The sequence below is a fragment of the Papio anubis genome, chromosome 4 (assembly GCF_008728515.1).
Source record: "Papio anubis isolate 15944 chromosome 4, Panubis1.0, whole genome shotgun sequence".
Taxonomy (NCBI): Eukaryota; Metazoa; Chordata; class Mammalia; order Primates; family Cercopithecidae; genus Papio; species Papio anubis.
The window spans coordinates 4,256,201-4,274,306 of record NC_044979.1 but is presented as its reverse complement, the minus strand read 5'-3'; the positions used below and the strand labels follow the sequence as shown (position 1 = coordinate 4,274,306).

The window sequence follows — 18,106 nt, the reverse complement described above, 5'->3', positions numbered from 1 at the left end:
CTAAACACTTTCTCAAAAGTATCACGTATGAGCACCAAAACGACAGCCTGGGAGGAGGACTGTCAGGTCAAATGAGATGGGACATCCTACAGAGCACTTTTACCTTCCTAAGCACCACTGATTTTAAACAAATTACTCCACGGAATTTGTAAAACGACTTTAAACAGTAACAATTTGATTTTTTTCAAATAGTTTTTATTACGATTTGAGATTTTTCTTAGCTGGGAGTTAGAAAAACAAAATACAATTAAAAAAAAATTAAATATTCAGATACCCAGAACTAACCACTGTTAACATTTTGGTTCCTCATTTCAGATAGCTCTCATATATTTGGTTGGTGTAATACTGTACATACCTAGGCTATGGCCTGCTTTTGTCATTTAAAACGTTTCCCATGTCTTTATATGCTTTCATAAAACAGAATTCAAAAATGGCTAAGCAGCTAGACTACTGTGTAAGCATATACAATAGGTTTCTTAAACATTCCCAAATAGTGGATGATCTGATTGTTTCCAATTTTACCATCTTATAAATAATGTTTATCAATAAATGTGAGCACCTTCTGTCCTTCCTTCTATCGACTTGGGATAAGTTTCTTTCTCTTTTTTTTTTTTTTTTTTTTTTGAGACGGAGTTTTGCTCTTGTTACCCAGGCTGGAGTGCAATGGCGCAATCTCGGCTCACCACCATCTCCGCCTCCCAGGTTCAAGTAATTCTCCTGCCTCAGTCTCCCAAGTAGCTGGGATTACAGGTGTGCGCCACCACACCCAGCTAATTTTGTATTTTTAGTACAGACGGCATTTCACCACGTTGGCCAGGCTGGTTTCAAACCCCAGACCTCAGGTGATTCACCCGCCTCCGCCTCCCAAAGTGCTGGGATTATAGGCGTGAGCAACCACGCCCGGCTAACTTGGGATAAGTTTCTGAACACAAAAGAAATGCAGGTGAAAACAAAATGAGTATTTTAAGGCTCGACACTGCTCCCCTTTCCTAGGAAGCTGCTGTGCTGACTCCCATTCCTGGCAGCAGGAAGCAGGAGTCTGTCCTCAGCATCTCCACCAACACTGAACACACTGTTACAAATTCGATGAGCAAAAACGCTTATCTCATTGCTATTAAAATGTTCATGTCTTTGATTATAAAGTGCATCAAATGTTTTGTTACACTTATTATTAGTAATTCCTCTTTACAGATTCTAAATTCATTTCTCTGCCTTATCTGCTAAGGTCTTTTTTATTCTTATTGATCTGTATGATCCCTTTATTTATTAAGAAAATTCTTTGCCTGTATTTCTAACTGAATTTTTCTTGTCATCTTTTAATTTCATTTTTAATATTTTTTCATATTCAAGTTTTAAATCTTTGTTTTTCTTAATTATAAAGACCATTTTCACTCATTAAAAACGTTGTATCTTAAAAGCAAGCACAAATATTTAAATAATTTTAAGTGTCATGAGTTCATATTAAATATACAGTCAGTTTAGGAAATAGCTTCTCTAAAACTGGTTAACAAACAGGTCATAAATCCAATCATACAAAAACTCAGAAGTGTCACATATAAATAACTCAAGACTAACTGTAACCATGCTTACCTGAGAAAGGCAGGCAGTGATTCCAAAAAAAATCTGACATGATTCTGGAGAAAAACCATTTACTCTGTTTTATAGTTATTAAGATTACAATGAAATAAGATTAGTGCAACCTGTACTTCACTAACAGACATTACCCACCCACTCCGTCCCCACTCAGTCCATTTAAGAAAGAGACAGACTTAAGATAGACAAAGAAGAGCACAGGGCAGAGTGGAATAGAGAGCAGTGGGTGGCACAGAAAGAACTGAGTGCTTTTCCGTAAAGTACATTTTGAAATCCAATCTCTCCACTTATATCATAAATCAAATGGGCAAAATACACTCACAGGGGGAAGCCCTTTGATCTCTGATAGCTAGCTAACTATATACACACATATAAACACACACATGCATATACACATACACACACACACGAATGGCATAGCAGTTATTTTAAAAGCAAAATTAAAATGTCTTGCTTCTTTTAGAATGAAACGTTGTGACTGCCTCTGTTGCACAGTAGGAAGAATCCTTCATAAGGGCTTGACTGAGCTCTAGTTTTATTATCTCCGCTAACTTTGTGAACTTAGGCAAGACAACTGTGAGCTTCAATTCCCCCTTTTTTGAAACAAAAGTTGGAATATATGATTCCAAAAATCCTTCCTATTTCTAAAGCTGATCTTGAAAATTCATTCAAAATGATTAATAAGCACTTACTACACATCACATACTGCAAATTTAACAAGACACAAGGCAGTCATGATCTCTACATGCCTGTAATTCACAGGCTATTCAGAGCAAACAATGACTTTTTTTGAATCTGGAGTGTGCAGAATTCAAAATGAGTTAAAGTATTGCTTCTCTTTCCCTATAGGAGAAAAATATACTGATTGAGATAGGTGAATCAAGAAAAATATCAGTTTAAAAATTCTATTCCAAATTTGAAGTCTCCTATACAGTTATACAGATGAATCTTATAAACATTTGAGACTTCCTGGCTGTAAAAAAAACTCTGTAGATTGCAATGATATCTTCAGCCCCATTACCCAAGATCTGTTTCCATCTTCCGACCTAACTAAGCTCATGGATTTTCTACTTCCAAAGACTTGGGGAAATATTAACAAAGGCAAATCTCAGAGCACACTGTCTATCAGTGAGTCTCCCGGGCTCCCTTGTTTGTTTTTGAGATGGAGTCTTGCTTTTGTCGCCCAGGCTGCAGCACAGTGGTACAATCTTTTGTTCTTATGGATGGGCAAGTAAGAGCTCAAAGAAGATCCCAGTGGCCGGGTGCAGTGGCTTACGCCTGTAATCCCAGCACTTTGGGCGGCCAAGGTGGGCGGACCACAAGGTCTAGAGATTAAGATCATCCTGGCCAACATGGTGAAACCCCATCTCTACTAAAAATACAAAAACTAGCTGGGCATGGTGGCGTATGCCTGTAGTCCCTGTATGCCTGTAGTTACTCAGGAGGCTGAGGCAGGAGAATTGCTTGAACCCAGGAGGCAGAGGTTACAGTGAGCCGAGGCTGTGCCACAGGACTCCAGCCTGGGTGACAGAGTAAGACTGTCTCAAAAAAAAAAAAAAAAAAAAAAAAAAAAGGAAAAAAAAGAACTCAGCTTCTTAAGGAGTCTTGTATAGAGAATAAATGACGTAGAACAGCAAAACCAGCCTCTTAGCTCTATTCCCAGTCTTTTTCACTTCTTATAAAAGTAATAAATAACAACAAAATAAAAACAGGAACTAATTTCCTCCAACTCTTAGGCTACGTACAAGAAAATATTAGAACTTCTGAGTTGGAGTTGCTAAAGTTCTACACATCCTCCAAGACGAACTGCTTGTAGAGGAATGTTTTCTCTATTTCTCTATAAATATTTCATGATAAGTTTCCTTCCATCTGCATTGACTCAATGGGTAATAAGTGCATTCAAGGGAACTGCCTGGCATAGCTGCAAAATAAAATAGAGCACACGACATAATCTCTTGCCAGGTCTAAAATTTTAGCAACTGTATGGTATCAGGTACTTGCAAAAGAAATGATTTCCACAAGCAAGTTACACTTGAAATAACAGTCCCATGAAGCATCATCCTTTTAGGATGAAAAGGGAGCCACCAGGCCTAGGAGAATAAACAGGAGGCCTATAGAATGCATCATTTCTGGCTCCTGTCACAGTGCCAGGGCAGGGGCACTTCCATTAATGCTCCACGAACGAACAATGCAAGCAAAGAAGCTCCCTGAGGACAGAAATGGTCTTCTTCACCACTCTATTTTCAATACTCAACCCACAGCACATGTGCACTGAATCAATAATCCTTCTACCCAATGCAATTACAAGGATTAACAATGCATGTTATAAATTTTCTTCTCATTTCTCTTCCCCAATTTATTCTTCAAACAATTCAAATAAGACTTAGAATTTTAGAAATATTCCTCATCTAGCTAGCACCACAAAAGCTGAAGAGAACCAGAGCTCCTGCCTCCAGCTCCTGGCCTAGAGCTACTTGTCACAGCTAAGCCCCCTTTTAACATGAGTAATGACAAGGATCAGGTACACAAAATTTGAAACAGGATGGAAAATAGTAGGAATATAAGATGTAGACAAAACAATCTGTCCTAATGAATGAATCCACTTTTCACTCCGTTAACTACCATTTCTTTCAGTCTTAAACCCAGAGTTACCCTTTCCCTCCTCCCCCACTAAAAAAAAAAGGATACGGCAGAAGAGCTCCACACTGAACGGACAGAATCACCCAAGAAGGCTGAAAAAGAAAAGATTAAATCAAAAAGTATTCTCAATTTACAAGTGGCATGATACTATTTTACTAGTGTTGTTCTTAGAAATTAAAAGTCTCTGTTATAACCTATTTTAAAACATCCAGATTACAAGTATGAATATTCAAATAGAAATATTATAGTCAAAGATTAGTTACTAATACCCAAGATGAAAAATCCAATTATAGAATGAGGCACTACCATATTTTTTAAAAAATTATGTATAAACATTTAAGTTCCAGGTTTACACACTTATTACTGCTGACCCCACGATTAGGACAGGGGAACTTCCACCCATCCTGCCTCACCACCGCTGCCGCCTCATCCAGGGCACAGTCAGCCCCTCATATGCTCCCTTCTTGAATCCCAAATTCAATCAAGTCTAAATTCATGAGGTGTTTGTTTGTTTTAGTGAAGTCAAGTAGATACAATGTTTGTAAGCTATAAAAATGATTTCTAACTGCCCAAAAATCTTTTTTATAAATTCTAAAAACTGAGATTAATTATAAAACAGATTAATTACTACCTTTCTGGGTAATTTATATTTTTGAAAAAGTATCCTGTTTCTATGTTTAATTTTTATAATTACACAAATCATTATCCTGATAGCTCTACTTCACAAAATTACTATCTAAAAATGTAGTAATGCCCCCATTACTACATTCTGGAAGGCAGCTGACTTCCAGAAACTTCAGCCAACTGAAACACACATATATACTCATTACCTACCCATCAATTCATTCATCAAATATTTATTGAGAATCTATGTTATGCAGAGATGGTGCAAGGTGCTGGGGATGTAACAGTGAAAAAGAGAAAGGAAGTCTTTGCTCTCTTGCAACTCATATTCCAAGCTAATGATCTTCAAGCCATTTTTGTCACGTACACCTTAAATAAATTTCCGACAATGAAACGCCTCCCTTATCATGTTTTAGATGACATCTACAATTTTTCAGCATAACTCTAAATAAGCGTATTTTCTGTGAGAAGAGGAATATTAAACATTTTATAAAATAAAATAAAGATTGGCCGCTGTGCCTGGGATAATTATTTCATGATGATTTGACATTTACCAAAGGTTTTAAAGAAGTTATTGGATTAGTTATCTGAAATCTGAAAGAAGGCACTTAATTTTTCTATCTACGTGCCTTATCCAACATATCTTCACATTTTTTGATAGTCCTAGAAAAATTCCAGTTAAATTTTTAAAAATGGGCATCAGGAATCTATATTGGCCTTGACACTTCTGAATTCAGAACACCTTCATGTGGACCAAGCTCTCCTCTCAACAGCGACACCCAGAAACCCCTCTCTGCTCATGATGCCATGACTGAGCACTACGGGAAGAGTCCCTAAAACCAGTCTTTCTAGTTGTCCTTCCGTCTGCTGTCCACGAGAATTTTCAGAGCCTGAGGCACTGCACTATAAGATTATAAGATTAGGATGGGTGAAGGTTTGATTCTTCCATGTAAAGTGGGAGGGGCCACTGTGACCACAGGTGTGTTCTCAGGCAGCTTTAGGAAGGGCCAGTCTGGAAATGTTATCTATTACCTTACAACCATCCACGTGGCACACATGCTGAAAATCTCCCTCCAGGGAGCTTGGGTAGGATACCCCAGTTTAAAGACTGCTGGCTATCATAAAGTCCCATCCAGGCAGAGTAGAATCACTGAGGCCCTACTTCAGTTAAGTTTAGATAAAATAATGCAAAATTAGGATGTAGGCCACAGTATAAAGCAGAAATGGAGAACTATAAAAGCAAAGTAATAAGGAACTATTTATCCTAAAGGCAAAGAACAATATACAAAAATAAGCCGGTTGAGCGCAGTGGCTCATGCCTGTAATTTCTCAGCACTTTGGGAGGCCAAGGCGGGCAGATCACTTGAGGTGAGAGGTTTGAGACCAGCCTGGCCAACATGGTGAAACTCCGTCTCTGCTAAAAATACAAAAATTAGCCAGGCATGGTGGCTTGCGCCTCTAATCCCAGCTACTTGAGAGGCTGAGAGAGGAGAATCGCTTGAACCCCGAGGCAGAGGTTGCAGTGAGTTGAGATCACACCATTGCACTCCAACCTGGGAGATTCTGTCTCAAAAAAAAAAATTAAATAAAATAAGCCCACTACAAGTCAGCAAAATTAACATTTCCAATGATACCCAAAGGCCACTGAGAAAAATATCTCAATTAAAAAAAATAATTTAAAAAGTTTTGGTGCTCAAAGAAACAAGTTTTAAACATTTATAAGATTCAAATATGTAAATGATAGATAAACTGCCACTGTATATAAAGATGCCTTATTTTTAAAATGCATTGTCAAACTTCCTATCAAGGTAAAGGCCAACGGATATGCCTCTAGGGAACCAGGTCTCAGCCTTCAGTCAAATGAATTCAGACTCAACTATTAGCAGCAGGATCCAAAATAAGACAGGCCCATAAGGTTCAAACTAACAATATCAGGATCTACTTGAAATATCTTAGAGTGAAGGCAAACTGTTGGATCAGCTCCGAAATACTCTATCACCTTGCAATGTAACGCAATAGTCCCTGGACAATACAGGTGCTGCCACAAATTACAAGCAGGCTGGAATGCTACTGGGTACAGATGAAATACGTCTGTCACTCATTTTAAAATACTATAGCCAGAGGGGGAAAAAGCTGGGTTTGAATACAGTAAACTACCTTGGCAAAATGATGATAATCCTAGAAGCTAACTGTTAATTGTACAAGTAATGGGTATTTCTACTTAGCCTTATATACTGACTTTCCCAGGAATATGAATACTGTGTAAAATGAAGGAAGATTGCTTTGTTTAGCTCAGAACTTTACAGGAATTGATCACCATTCTGAAATGTCACCTCACAGTGGCAACCCCACTTGTGGGGTATGAGATCATTCTGCAATTGCAGCAGCTACAGGCAGTGACTCTACATATAGCAAAAGCCATGCCCAAGTGTTTACACATTGAAATATATATTTATTATTTACTTTCCTTTTATTTCACCTTCACATTTCAGTTTAGGCAACAAATTTCAGTTTATATATACATATTTTAAAGGTTTATATATACATGTATTTAAATGAATCGAATACATATCGATTCATTTCTGGATAATGAGGGGCGTGCTACAAAGTATTAATTACAAAAAGGGGGTTTGGGGTCAGGCAGGTTTAAGAACTACCCCTGGTAGTTGGCCTGGCAACAATCACCTAGGCCCCAAGGATGTGTTAGGAAGATTACCCTTTCACATAAAATCTGCATAAGATATGCAAAGTCACTTTAATGAGACAATAGCTCCAGGCTATTTTCTGAGAGAAAGAAAGTTTGTAGGAAGGGGAAGGAAGGGACAGATACTGTTCCTACAGCAGTACAAGGAAGCAAGCCAGGGACAAAAACATGTTCCAAAGAAGAGGGTGCCCCAACTCAGGACCTCATCCCTGCGGTAAGTCACACAAAGGGGCATTGGGTAAACGAACCAGGAAACCTGCTGATACTCAGCCTCCACAAAGGAGTCTGCACCCACGGCGAGCCTGAGTGGGCCACACTGAACCGGGCCCATTAGTGCGTGGACATGACCATTACCACCACAAATTCATAGTCATTCTGACTTCTACAGCAGTCTCAAGTATGGTTTATAAACAGCTTGTCTTGAGACAGATCCACTTTCAGATTTATTTCCGAAATTCGAGTTTGTGGCCGGGCGTGGTGGCTCACACCTGTAATCCCAGCACTTTGGGAGGCTGAGGCAGGCAGATCACTTAAGGTCAGGAGTTCGAGAACAGCCTGGCCAACATGGTGAAACCCCGTCTTTAATAAAAATACAAAAATTAGCCGGGCGTGGTGTCGCACGCCGGTAATCCCAGCTACGCAGGAGGCTGTGTCACGAGAATCACTTTAACAGTGAGCAGTGAACAGAGATCGTACCACGGCACTCCAGACTGGGTGACAGAGTGAGATACCATCAGGGAAGGGGAAGGAGAAGGGAAAGGCAAGGAAAAAGGAAAGGCAAGGAAAAAGGAAAGGCAAGGAAAGGAAAGGAAAAGAAAAGAAACTCGAGTTTGTAAAACTACAAGGCAGTTTCCGACCCTGGGTACTGGGGAGGTCACCACTTCCCAGCAGCCAGGCGGCTTCTCTGGCCTCGCAATTTGACTTAATGGCAATCTTTCTATTTTTTTCCCTCTTCCTTTTTGTTTAAGAGACGGTGTCTCACTGTGTTACCCAGACTGGAGTACGGTAGCTATTCACAGGTGTGATCACAGTGCATGGCAGCCTTGAACTCCTGGCCTCAAACAATCCTTCCACCTCAGCCTCCTAAGTAGCTGGGACTACAGGTGAGTCCCACTGCACCAGGCTGGCAATCTTTCTTAATTCCTAACACTGTTATTGTTAAACCACGGTAACTTTCATACAGATTTTTTTTTTAAGGCAAAGCATTTAATAACATGAAAAGGGAAAAAATGGTAGTGGTATAGAACTATTTTAAAACAAATACTTAATAGAGAAGATCTGAAATAAAATTGAAGCATTGGAATTACAAAATTTAACAAATTTTTAAAACATACATTTTAACAGATGTCAACTAACTTATTAGCTATAACATAATACAGTAGGTGGATAAACAAAATCTGAACAATTCTTCCACCAGCTGAATCCCCCATTTTCTGCAACAAATTACCCATAGGTCAAGCTAGATACACCCCAGATGACCACTGGGTAGACAATGTGACTAAAGGTCATTGTGACTCTTGTCAGAAAAGAGTTCAACAACATAGTTAATGGGGGACTCCCTTCAGCTGACTGAAAATGAGGACAACTTGCCACAGTGGGGATGGAAAGTAACCCTGTCCTAAGAGTTACCTCCTGACAGGCCTTAGCCTGCTTTTGGAATGAAATACACTCATGATAATTCAAACACCCATCTGATTCAAGGCATCAGATCTGTTTCGCATGACAGGTTTCCTTGGCTCAGAAAACTTCCAGGCAGTGGTAACATGGGACGAGTTCTGTAGCAGGCATAAAGGATGACCTAGGATGACTTATGACATACAGAAACCATGCTCTACCTTGGTTTAGCTGAAAGGGCCTGAAGCTAATGGAAGTTACTCAGATGTTAAAGATGTCCACAGTTATCTGGCAACTTTCCACATAAAACAGGACTTCAGGGCCAGGCATGGTGGCAATGCCTGTAACCCCAGCACTTTGGGAGGCTGAGGCAGGTGGATCACCTCAGGTCAGGAATTCAAGACAAGCCTGGTCCAACATGATGAAACTCTGTCTCTACTAAGAATACAAAAATTAGCCAGGTATGGTGGCAGGCACTTGTAATCCCAGCTACTCGGGAGGCTGAGGCACGAGAATCACTTGAACCCGGGAGGCGGAGGTTGCAGTGAGCCAAGATTGCACCACTGCACTCCAGCTTGGGCAACAGAGCAAGATTCCAGCTCAAAAAAGTAAATAAATAAAAAAATAAAAAATAAAAATAAAATAGGACTTTAGCAGATACTGAAAAGAGCTATATTGAAACTTCAAGGTACTGCCTACAAGATACGTGAGGAAAAGATATAAAACAAATTCTATTTACTACTAACCTTTACCACAGGTAAGTCAAAGACTTCCCGAGCTTCTCCCACCTCTGGATTGTCCCCATCCTCTGAGATTATGTGTGAGGCTAGTGCATTGTAGGAAACTTCCTTTGCTTTTCCAGCCTTGAGAAGCTGAATAACCTAAAAAACAAGAAAACCCACACAAATTAAAATGGGCAATACTGTACTGCACTCTTGAATTACAGAAATAATTATTGGGCACAAAGCAATTTTTAATAAAAACACACCATATTCCCCACATAAAAATTAACAGCCTTTTACTCTGAATAATATGCCAATGAAACTTCTGGTGACAATCAGAAGCAGCAAATCTTGATTCACTGACCAACTAATGGAGGCTATTGTGAGTCAAGTACTGGACATGGTCTGTCCTCAAGACAGACGGGCTGGACAAACCAGGAGACAGCACAATCACTGCTGCGGTGGGGCCACGCACATGGCGCTCCTGAGCTTCCAACTTACAGGCTGGGGCATGTGGAGTTTCAGCATAATTAGGGAAAAATTCTGCAAAAGGAGATATGTGAGCAGAACCCTCGTGAACGTCTGGGTGTCAGGCAAAAATCTATACATCAAGAAAGAGGGAGTAGTGTTGAAGGCACTGAACAGGTGAATACAGAGCAGACCATAAATGGGCTTTCTTACACACCACACAAAAAAGTCTGTGCTTCATTCTGGGGTATATGCAGGGCCACTGAAGGATTTCACACAGGAAAAGTAGCACAGATTTCCTACAAAGATGACTGTCCATGTGAAAAGAATGGATTGGGTGGGCTGGCTGGGTTTGGTTGGCTGGTGACTAAAGACAAGAGGCCCATTAAGAAACAAGCGCAATAACCCAGGTGAAAGAGGCATCCACTAAAGGGATGTCATGAGGGGCAGAAAGGAGGAAGAAGTGAGAGAATCGGCAAGCCTTGGTGTCCGGAAGGGGTATAAGCACGAGAGCAATGTCCATACTGAAATGGTGGTAAGTACCACTCACTGAGGAACACATTAGAAGGCCGGCAGGTGGGGGACGCAAGGACGTGTTTTAGTTTGGGCATGCCATTTTTGAGGGGCCATGTGTAATATCTGGCAAGAGGCATCCAGTTGCAGCTAGGAAAAGATGTGGATCTCCCTGACAGAAAGTCATCAGCATATTACACAGACAGGAGCCACAGCCATGAGCATGAAGGTGGTCGTGGTGCAGAGTGGCAGGGGACCTAGAGAACAGACACAGCAACTGATACTTCAGGGACAGGTAGGAAAGTGCAGTATCACACAAGCCAAGGAAGTGAGGGTTAAGGAACAGCCGACGGTCAAGCGCTTCAGAAGAGGTGGGAGTGTCTAAGCTGACAGTGCACACCAACTGTCAAAGTGACATGGTGCCCACAAAGCTCAAGTGCCACAAGGGCAACACCCTCTTCCAGGTCCCCTCTCTGCAGCAGAGAGCTTTCTTTTTTCACTTATTAAACTTTTGCTCCAACCTCGAAAAAAAATAAAGTGACCCACAAGCTAGAAAACCTTTTCAGAATACTTTACTGACCACTAATAGATAGGAACTAGAGAAGAGGCTCAATATTTAATAAGTGAAAAAACAACGGTCGCTGGCCATGGGCCACTTTAACCTTTCCTCCTTCCCTTGACCTCTAAGCATTTTCAGCTTCACTCATTCGACTGGTCTTCAGAAAAGGCACCTCCTTTTCCTATCCTCCAGTCTGTTTCTGATCCTACTGCCTTCTTCGTGAGTCTCCCTGTCCATAGCTATGTTCCCTCCACCTGTAAACAGGGAAATTGCCCACATCCTTCCACGCGCTTGTGATGCAACACAGATCCCTCCCCAGCCCTCTCTTCCCCAGGCATCTTCTCTGTTTCCTTCTCAGGACAAATTTCCTGAAGAGTCTCACCTTTCTGTTCTCAGTTTCCATTCACTCTTCAACTCCCTGCAATCCAGCCCCTTCCACCAACACTCTACCAAAAACACTTTACTCGATTTTCACGAACTTTGAGGATGCCAAAACCAATAGCTTCTCCTCAATCTCCACACTACTGAATATCTTAATAGATTTATCTCAAGTCACTCTGTTCCAGATATAGTGATCATCCTGATGTATCCCAAACACACCAATGCCTCATTCCTCAGCACATAGCTCCACATGAAAATATTCCTTCGTGTTCTTAACTTCTGCTTATCTCACAACCCAACTGAAATGACATTTCAGTGGCGTCTACTCTGCACCCCAGTGGAGAAATCTGCTACACCTTGTACTGTGATGTGTGCTCCCTTCCCCACCAATGAGGGGCGCTCAAGGGCAGGTACCATGTCCTCTTCACCTCTGTATTATACCTGGCACCTAATCCATGCCTGCCTCATACTAGATAGTCAACATGTGAACTTATAATTCACAATCACAAGAGTCAGAGAATCAGATGTCCAGGCTCAAAACTTTTCAGAAAATATACTGTTTCGGATGAAAGCGGTTTGCCAAGGACATTTTTAAGCACTTAGATTTCATTCATAGTCGAGTAAATATGGTTCCAGTTCAACTTGTTCCAGGTTTTCAGTAACATTTGGTTCAACTCCCCTGTAAGAGCCAAAGTCCTAAAATGAAACATGAAGGCAAGGAAGGAGGCGGAAGAGAAAAATGGTGGATAGAAAAAAAAAAGGAGGGGGTCGCGGAATCATCATCAATACTCGAAAAAGCTCATACTGTTACAGGCACTCATTTTGATCACTCCGTGTTCAGCAAGCATTTTACTCTTTAAATTCAAAGATATAAGTCTTTTTTTTTTTTTTTTTTTCTTTTTTGGGACGGAGTCTCGCTGTTGTTGCCCGGGCTGGAGTGCAATGGCGCAATCTCAGCTCACTGCAACCTCCACCTCCCGGGTTCCAGCAATTCTCCTGCCTCAGCCTCCTGAGTAGCTGAGACTACGGGCGCCCGCCACCACGCCCGGCTAATTTTTGTATTTTTAGTAGAGATGAGGTTTCACCATGTTGGCCAGGCTGGCCTCGAACTCCTGGCCTCAGGTGATCCACCCGCCTTGGCCTCCCAAAGTGCTCGGATTACAGGCGTAAGCCACCACCCCGGCCTTGAAGTCTCTTTACCCTAAAGTTACAGAGCAAAAAGGATCCAAAAAAGTTGTTACTAAGATACAAGGACGAACCTCAAGAAGGCCAAGATCAATCAGCCTTCTACAATTCCTTCTACACCACCCAAGTTTATCTGCTAAATATGAGTCTCCGCCCTTCCAGGCCTAATCTGATCACTGGGCATCCCCATCCTCCAAGGTGGGAGCCACTGATGTCACATCCAAGGCAACATAATCGTACAGTTAAACTTTTGAGAAGGAAATATTTTGAAGATTAACCTGAAGAGGATATTCAACTAAGATGCATTCCCACCACGGACTGATAAGTGTGTGACATCAAACAGATGTATTATTATAGGAATAATAAGGAAAACCCACAATGTCCTTTGGCGTGAGCCCAAACTACACAAAATTAAACGTGTAATGGGATGGTGTTACCAGGGTACCGTAAAATTAATCGTCCAACTGGGAAAATCAAGGAAGACGAATGCCAGCCCCCACGTGCAGGAACACAGGTTGGAAAGGAGCGCTCCTCAGCCCCGCACAGGACAGCAGCTGCCCGGGTGGCGGAGGCGGCCACGCCGGGGCACGGCCACGGTCCCCGCCGGCCGAGAGAGCCTGGGGCCCCCGCGCGAGCTGCCCCGGCTAGGGATCCCGGCGACCCTCGTCCGTCCTCAGAGCTGCTCTCCCGGGAGCCGAGACGCCCGGCGCGGGGAAGGGGGAGACGCGACCCGGCGCCAGTCCCGCTCAGCAAAGGAGCAGAGAGCAAGGGGGCCCGTTGGGTGGGGGGCGGCGACCCCAGGGCCGCAGGCCGGGAGCTCAGGGCACGCACTAGGGACCGAGGCACAGAGCTCCCGCCGCCCCGGCCGCCCTCCCTCCCGCACTCCCCCGTGCCCCGGCCTCCCGCGCCCACCCTGCGGTCGCCCCTGCCCTCCGCGCAGTCAGGCCGGCGGCCTCGGCGGACCAGACGCTCTGCGCCCGGCGCGCGCCCGCGACAGGAGCGGGGACGGGGACGGGAACGGGGACGGACGGGGACGGGGACGCGGACGCGGGAGGAGGCCGCGGCAGGAGCGGGCGCGGTACCTGCGGGTCGATGTCGCCCACCGCGTAATACTTGACCTCCCTGAACATCTCCTCAGGAACTTTGAGCGCCTGGTCCGACATGATCGCGGCGGCCCGGGAGGCTCCGCGGCAGCGCCCGGCCCCGCCCACCCCCCGCCCCCGGCCCCGCGGCGCCCGGCGCCCCCGCTCGCCCCGCCAACGGCACTGCCCGCGCGGCCCGGGCCGGGTCCTGCGAATCGGGGTCCGCTCCCCCGCCCTCCGCGCCCCCGCCCGCGCCCGCGCCGAGCGCCCGAAGCGCGGGAGCCGCGCGCGCCCTGCGGGACGCACCATCCCGCCCCGGCCACCGAGGGGGAGCGCCGAGGAGCCGCCCGGCCTCCAGCAACGCCCCGCGCCTCTGCCGCCACCCACGGCTCCGGGAGAGCTGGGGCCCACCGGCCCGCTCTGGATCTTGCGGTTCCATCTCCGCCGCTCTGCAACGAGGGATCCCGGGGGACGAGGTGAAACCCGCGCCCCCCTCGGCGGGGCCGGAGTGAGCCGGTCCCGGGAAGGAGGGGAGCGGGCAGGCCCCTCCCGTCACCACACGCGGCTGCTTGGGGGCTGCGCATGCGCGCGGCGGAGGGGCGGGGCTTCGGGGCCGCTAGTGAGAGCTGGAGCCGGGCTGCGGCCTCCTCGGGCTTCTTCGTCCCGGGCAGAGTGGGGCTGGGTGTCCCGGCTGTTCTCAGTGGCCGCGGCCGGACCTGGAGTAGTGGCTGAGCCGCTCTGGCCGAGCAAGGCGCGGGTCCCCGGTCTACACCTTGCTGGACCCGGCTCCGCCGTGACGGAATTCCCGAGACCTCAGCGTCACGCAAGACGCGCACTGGAGGCCGCCGCGGCGAGTCCTGGGGTCTCCGCCAGGCCTCGACGCCCGAGCTGGGGACGTGCTGGAGGGACGCCCGGCCCCGCCGCTGCCCGAGACCCCGCTGTCCCGGCCGCGCCCGGCCTGGTGCCTGGGGTCGTGTCCGGTCCGCGCTGGAGGAGAGTCCCAGACGGCAGAGCCCGCGGTGCAGCTCCAGCCCCGGAAAGCCCCGCGCTCAACAGGTTAATACTACACAGCGGCGATTCTAATGCTCATGGTTTTATTTACAGCTCGCCTCCCTTCTGCCAAGATTCACAAAACACGGCAGAGTGGCCTCGGCATCACCTGCCCAAGACACCTGCACGACCGGAAGTTGGGAGAAGAAATAAGGCCACGATGACGAACACAGCCTTTCACGTTTATTTCCAATCTCACAAGAAACCGGAGACCAGGAACTCTTGGGTGATTATCGGAATATTACTTAGTCCTAAAACTGTGGAGCATTGGTTTCTAAAGGAATCTGAGACAGGCCCGCAGTGTCTTCTCCACATGCCTTAAGTCTCTTCTGCAAAGCAGAAAACCATTTTTTAGTAAATGTTAGTGAAATTGGTTTTAAAAAAGAGAAAAGTCCGGGCGCGGTGGCTCACGCCTGTAATCCTAGCACTTTAGGAGGCCGAGGTGGGCGGATTGCCTGAGTTCAGGAGTTCGAGGCCAGCCTGGGCGACACGGTGAAACCCCGTCTCTGCTAAAATACAAAAAATTAGCCGGGCGTGGCGGCGCGCGCCTGTAATCCCAGCTGCTCGGGAGGCTGAGGCAGGAGAATGGCTTGAACCCGGGAGGGTGAGGTTGCAGTGAGCCGAGATCGCGCCACTGCCCTCCAGCCTGGGCGACAGAGCGAGACTCCGTCTTTTCAAAAATAAAGAAAAAGAAAAGGCTTTCAAAATTACTCTGTGGTACACTAATATGACAGATTGGATCACTTTCCAGGCTTTAAGTTGGCCTTTGTTCTATCCTTTTTTAGTGTATGATAAAATTTGTGTTGGTTCCTTGATCAGCATGCAGTGAACGCTGGCTCGTGTTAATCAGGTGAATACAGTTTTGTCTTTACATTTGTATGTGTCATGAGTGGTTTTGTACGGACAAGAGGTAAACAACACATTTAAATATACTTAATGATTTATCATTCCAATGTTTTCTGGTTTTTTTAGTCTTTTTCATTTGTCTGTTGAACAATCTGAAACATCCCTATTGTAAGGCTAAAAAATTTCTTTTACAAACTTAGGTTAAGCGTTCCTAATCTGAAATCCAAAATGCTCTAAAATTCGAAATTTTTTGCGTGCTGACGTGACCCCACAAATGGAAAATTCCAGAAGTGCCCTCATGTGACACTGGGTCACAGTCAAATCACAAGCCTGGTGTGGTGGGCACCTGTAATGCCAGCTACTCGGGAGGTTGAGGCAGGAGGATTGCTTGAGTCCAGGAGTTTGAGTCCAGCCTGGACAATACAGCGAGACCCTGTCTGTAAACAAAACAAAACAAAAACATTTTTTAAAAAACGCCACCAAAACTTTGCTTTCATGCACAAAATTATTTAAAATATATAACCTTACCTTCAGGCTATGTGGGTAAGGTAAGGTGTATGTGAAACAAATGCATTTCCCTTCTAGACTTGGGTCCCATCCGCAAGATATCTTAGGTATACGCAAATATCCCAAATCAAAAATATCTGAAATATGTTTGTCCCAAGCATTTCAGATAAAGGTTACTCAACCTGTAATAAAAACACTGAGTGCTTGCCTGAAGGAAAAACCCAGAATTTATCATCCATCCTTAAAATTTTTATGACATCCTTTGTAATCAGGAAACCTTTTAATACCTAATAATATATTTGATATATTCTGGTATATATTTTTCATTATGAAAAATAATTCTATGTTGGGAACATATCAGTGTAATAAATATGTTAGATCCAAAATACAGATCATGCCTTTTTATCGACCTGTGTGAGAGAACTTATTTATCCTTTTTTTTTTCCTTTTTCATTTATTTATTTATTTATTTATTTGAGATGGAGTCTCACTCTGTCACCCAGGCTGGAGTGCAATGGCGTGGTCTTGGCTCACTGCAACTTCTGCCTCCTGGATTTAAGCGATTCTCCCGCCTCAGCCTCCTAAGTACCTGGGACTACAGGCGCGTGCCACCACATCTGGCCAATTTTGGTATTTTTAGTAGAGACAGGCTTTCACTGTGTTGACCAGGCTGGTCTTGAACTCCTGACCTTTTGATCCTCCTGCCTCGGCCTCCCAAAGTGCTGGGATTATAGGCGTGAACCATCGCGCCTGGCCCTCCTTTTGTTTTTCTTGGTTAAACACAAACTAAGCATGTGATTTTATGTTAAAAGACCTGAAGTGGACCTCAACCAGGTGTTTTATTTTGTAAATTAAGAAAGCAATTTGTAACGTTCAAAAGAACAAGCTTACCCTACTTAAGGTTCTGATGGTCAATAAGGCAAACTGGGATTAAGAAATCTGCTATGTAAGGCCAGCATGGTGGCTCACCCCTATAATCCCAGCACTTTGGGAGGCCAAGGCAGGCAGATCACTGGAGGTCAGGAGTTCAACACCAGTCTGGCCAACATGGTGAAAGCCTGTCTCTACTAAAAATACAAAAATTAGCTGGGCATAGTGGCATGCGCCTGTAATCCAGCTTCTTGGGAAGCTGAGGCAGGAGAATCACTTGAACCTGGGAAGCAGAGGTTGCAGAGAGCCGAGATCACACCACTGCACTCCAGCTTGGGCGGCAAAGTGAGACTCTAAATAAATAAATAAATCTGCTATTTAAAACCCCATCAACTAGTCAGAATTTGTAAAATACCACATGTGAACTGTGCAAGGCGGTCCACACAAGTGGATCTTATGGCAGCAGCATCAGGAAGGCCTGGAGGCAGTGTCACACAAAGAAAACATACCTCAGAGAGTCTCCAATACTACTGCTTGGCCAGTAATGAAAAATAAAAATGTTTACATTAGGTTAATTTCATGTGGCTAACGTATGTTCTGAGGCAGTCTAAAAAACTAGCATCCTGACATCATGAAGAGTAACCCATCTAGCAGAGGACGTAAAGATGGCAAGTCAATTTTTAAAAGACAAGTGGTAAACTCATAGAAATTATCTTCCCCAAAATGGCCATATGCAAAGTTATAGGAA

The 18,106-nt window shown here is 44.5% G+C and overlaps 2 protein-coding genes across 8 annotated transcripts in view; one reads left to right on the top strand and one right to left on the bottom strand.

Annotated features, from left to right (window-relative positions):
• PAXIP1 (PAX interacting protein 1) overlaps positions 1-14,355 on the bottom strand; it is a 59,936-nt gene extending 45,581 nt beyond the window's left edge. For 3 of the 7 annotated variants that reach the window (XM_031664981.1, XM_031664984.1, XM_031664983.1), the window contains exons 1-4: positions 14,086-14,207; positions 9,922-10,056; positions 4,282-4,325; positions 1,591-1,654 (exon numbers count right to left, since the gene is read on the bottom strand). In XM_031664981.1, the coding sequence (XP_031520841.1) occupies positions 1,591-1,649 (59 nt within the window). In that variant the 5' untranslated portion in view covers positions 1,650-1,654; positions 4,282-4,325; positions 9,922-10,056; positions 14,086-14,207. Of the gene's footprint in view, positions 1-1,590; positions 1,655-4,281; positions 4,326-9,921; positions 10,057-13,915; positions 13,940-14,085 lie in introns of those variants that run through there. The other 4 variants (XM_021936469.2, XM_031664985.1, XM_031664980.1 and 1 more) reach the window with 3 other exon arrangements.
• The window catches only part of LOC116274437 (translation initiation factor IF-2-like), a 32,873-nt gene continuing 28,931 nt past the window's right edge, over positions 14,165-18,106 (top strand). Inside the window, exons 1-2 of the mRNA XM_031664953.1 lie at positions 14,165-14,305; positions 14,444-15,361. Coding sequence (XP_031520813.1) covers positions 14,165-14,305; positions 14,444-15,361 — 1,059 coding nt within the window. The remainder of the gene's footprint in view (positions 14,306-14,443; positions 15,362-18,106) is intronic.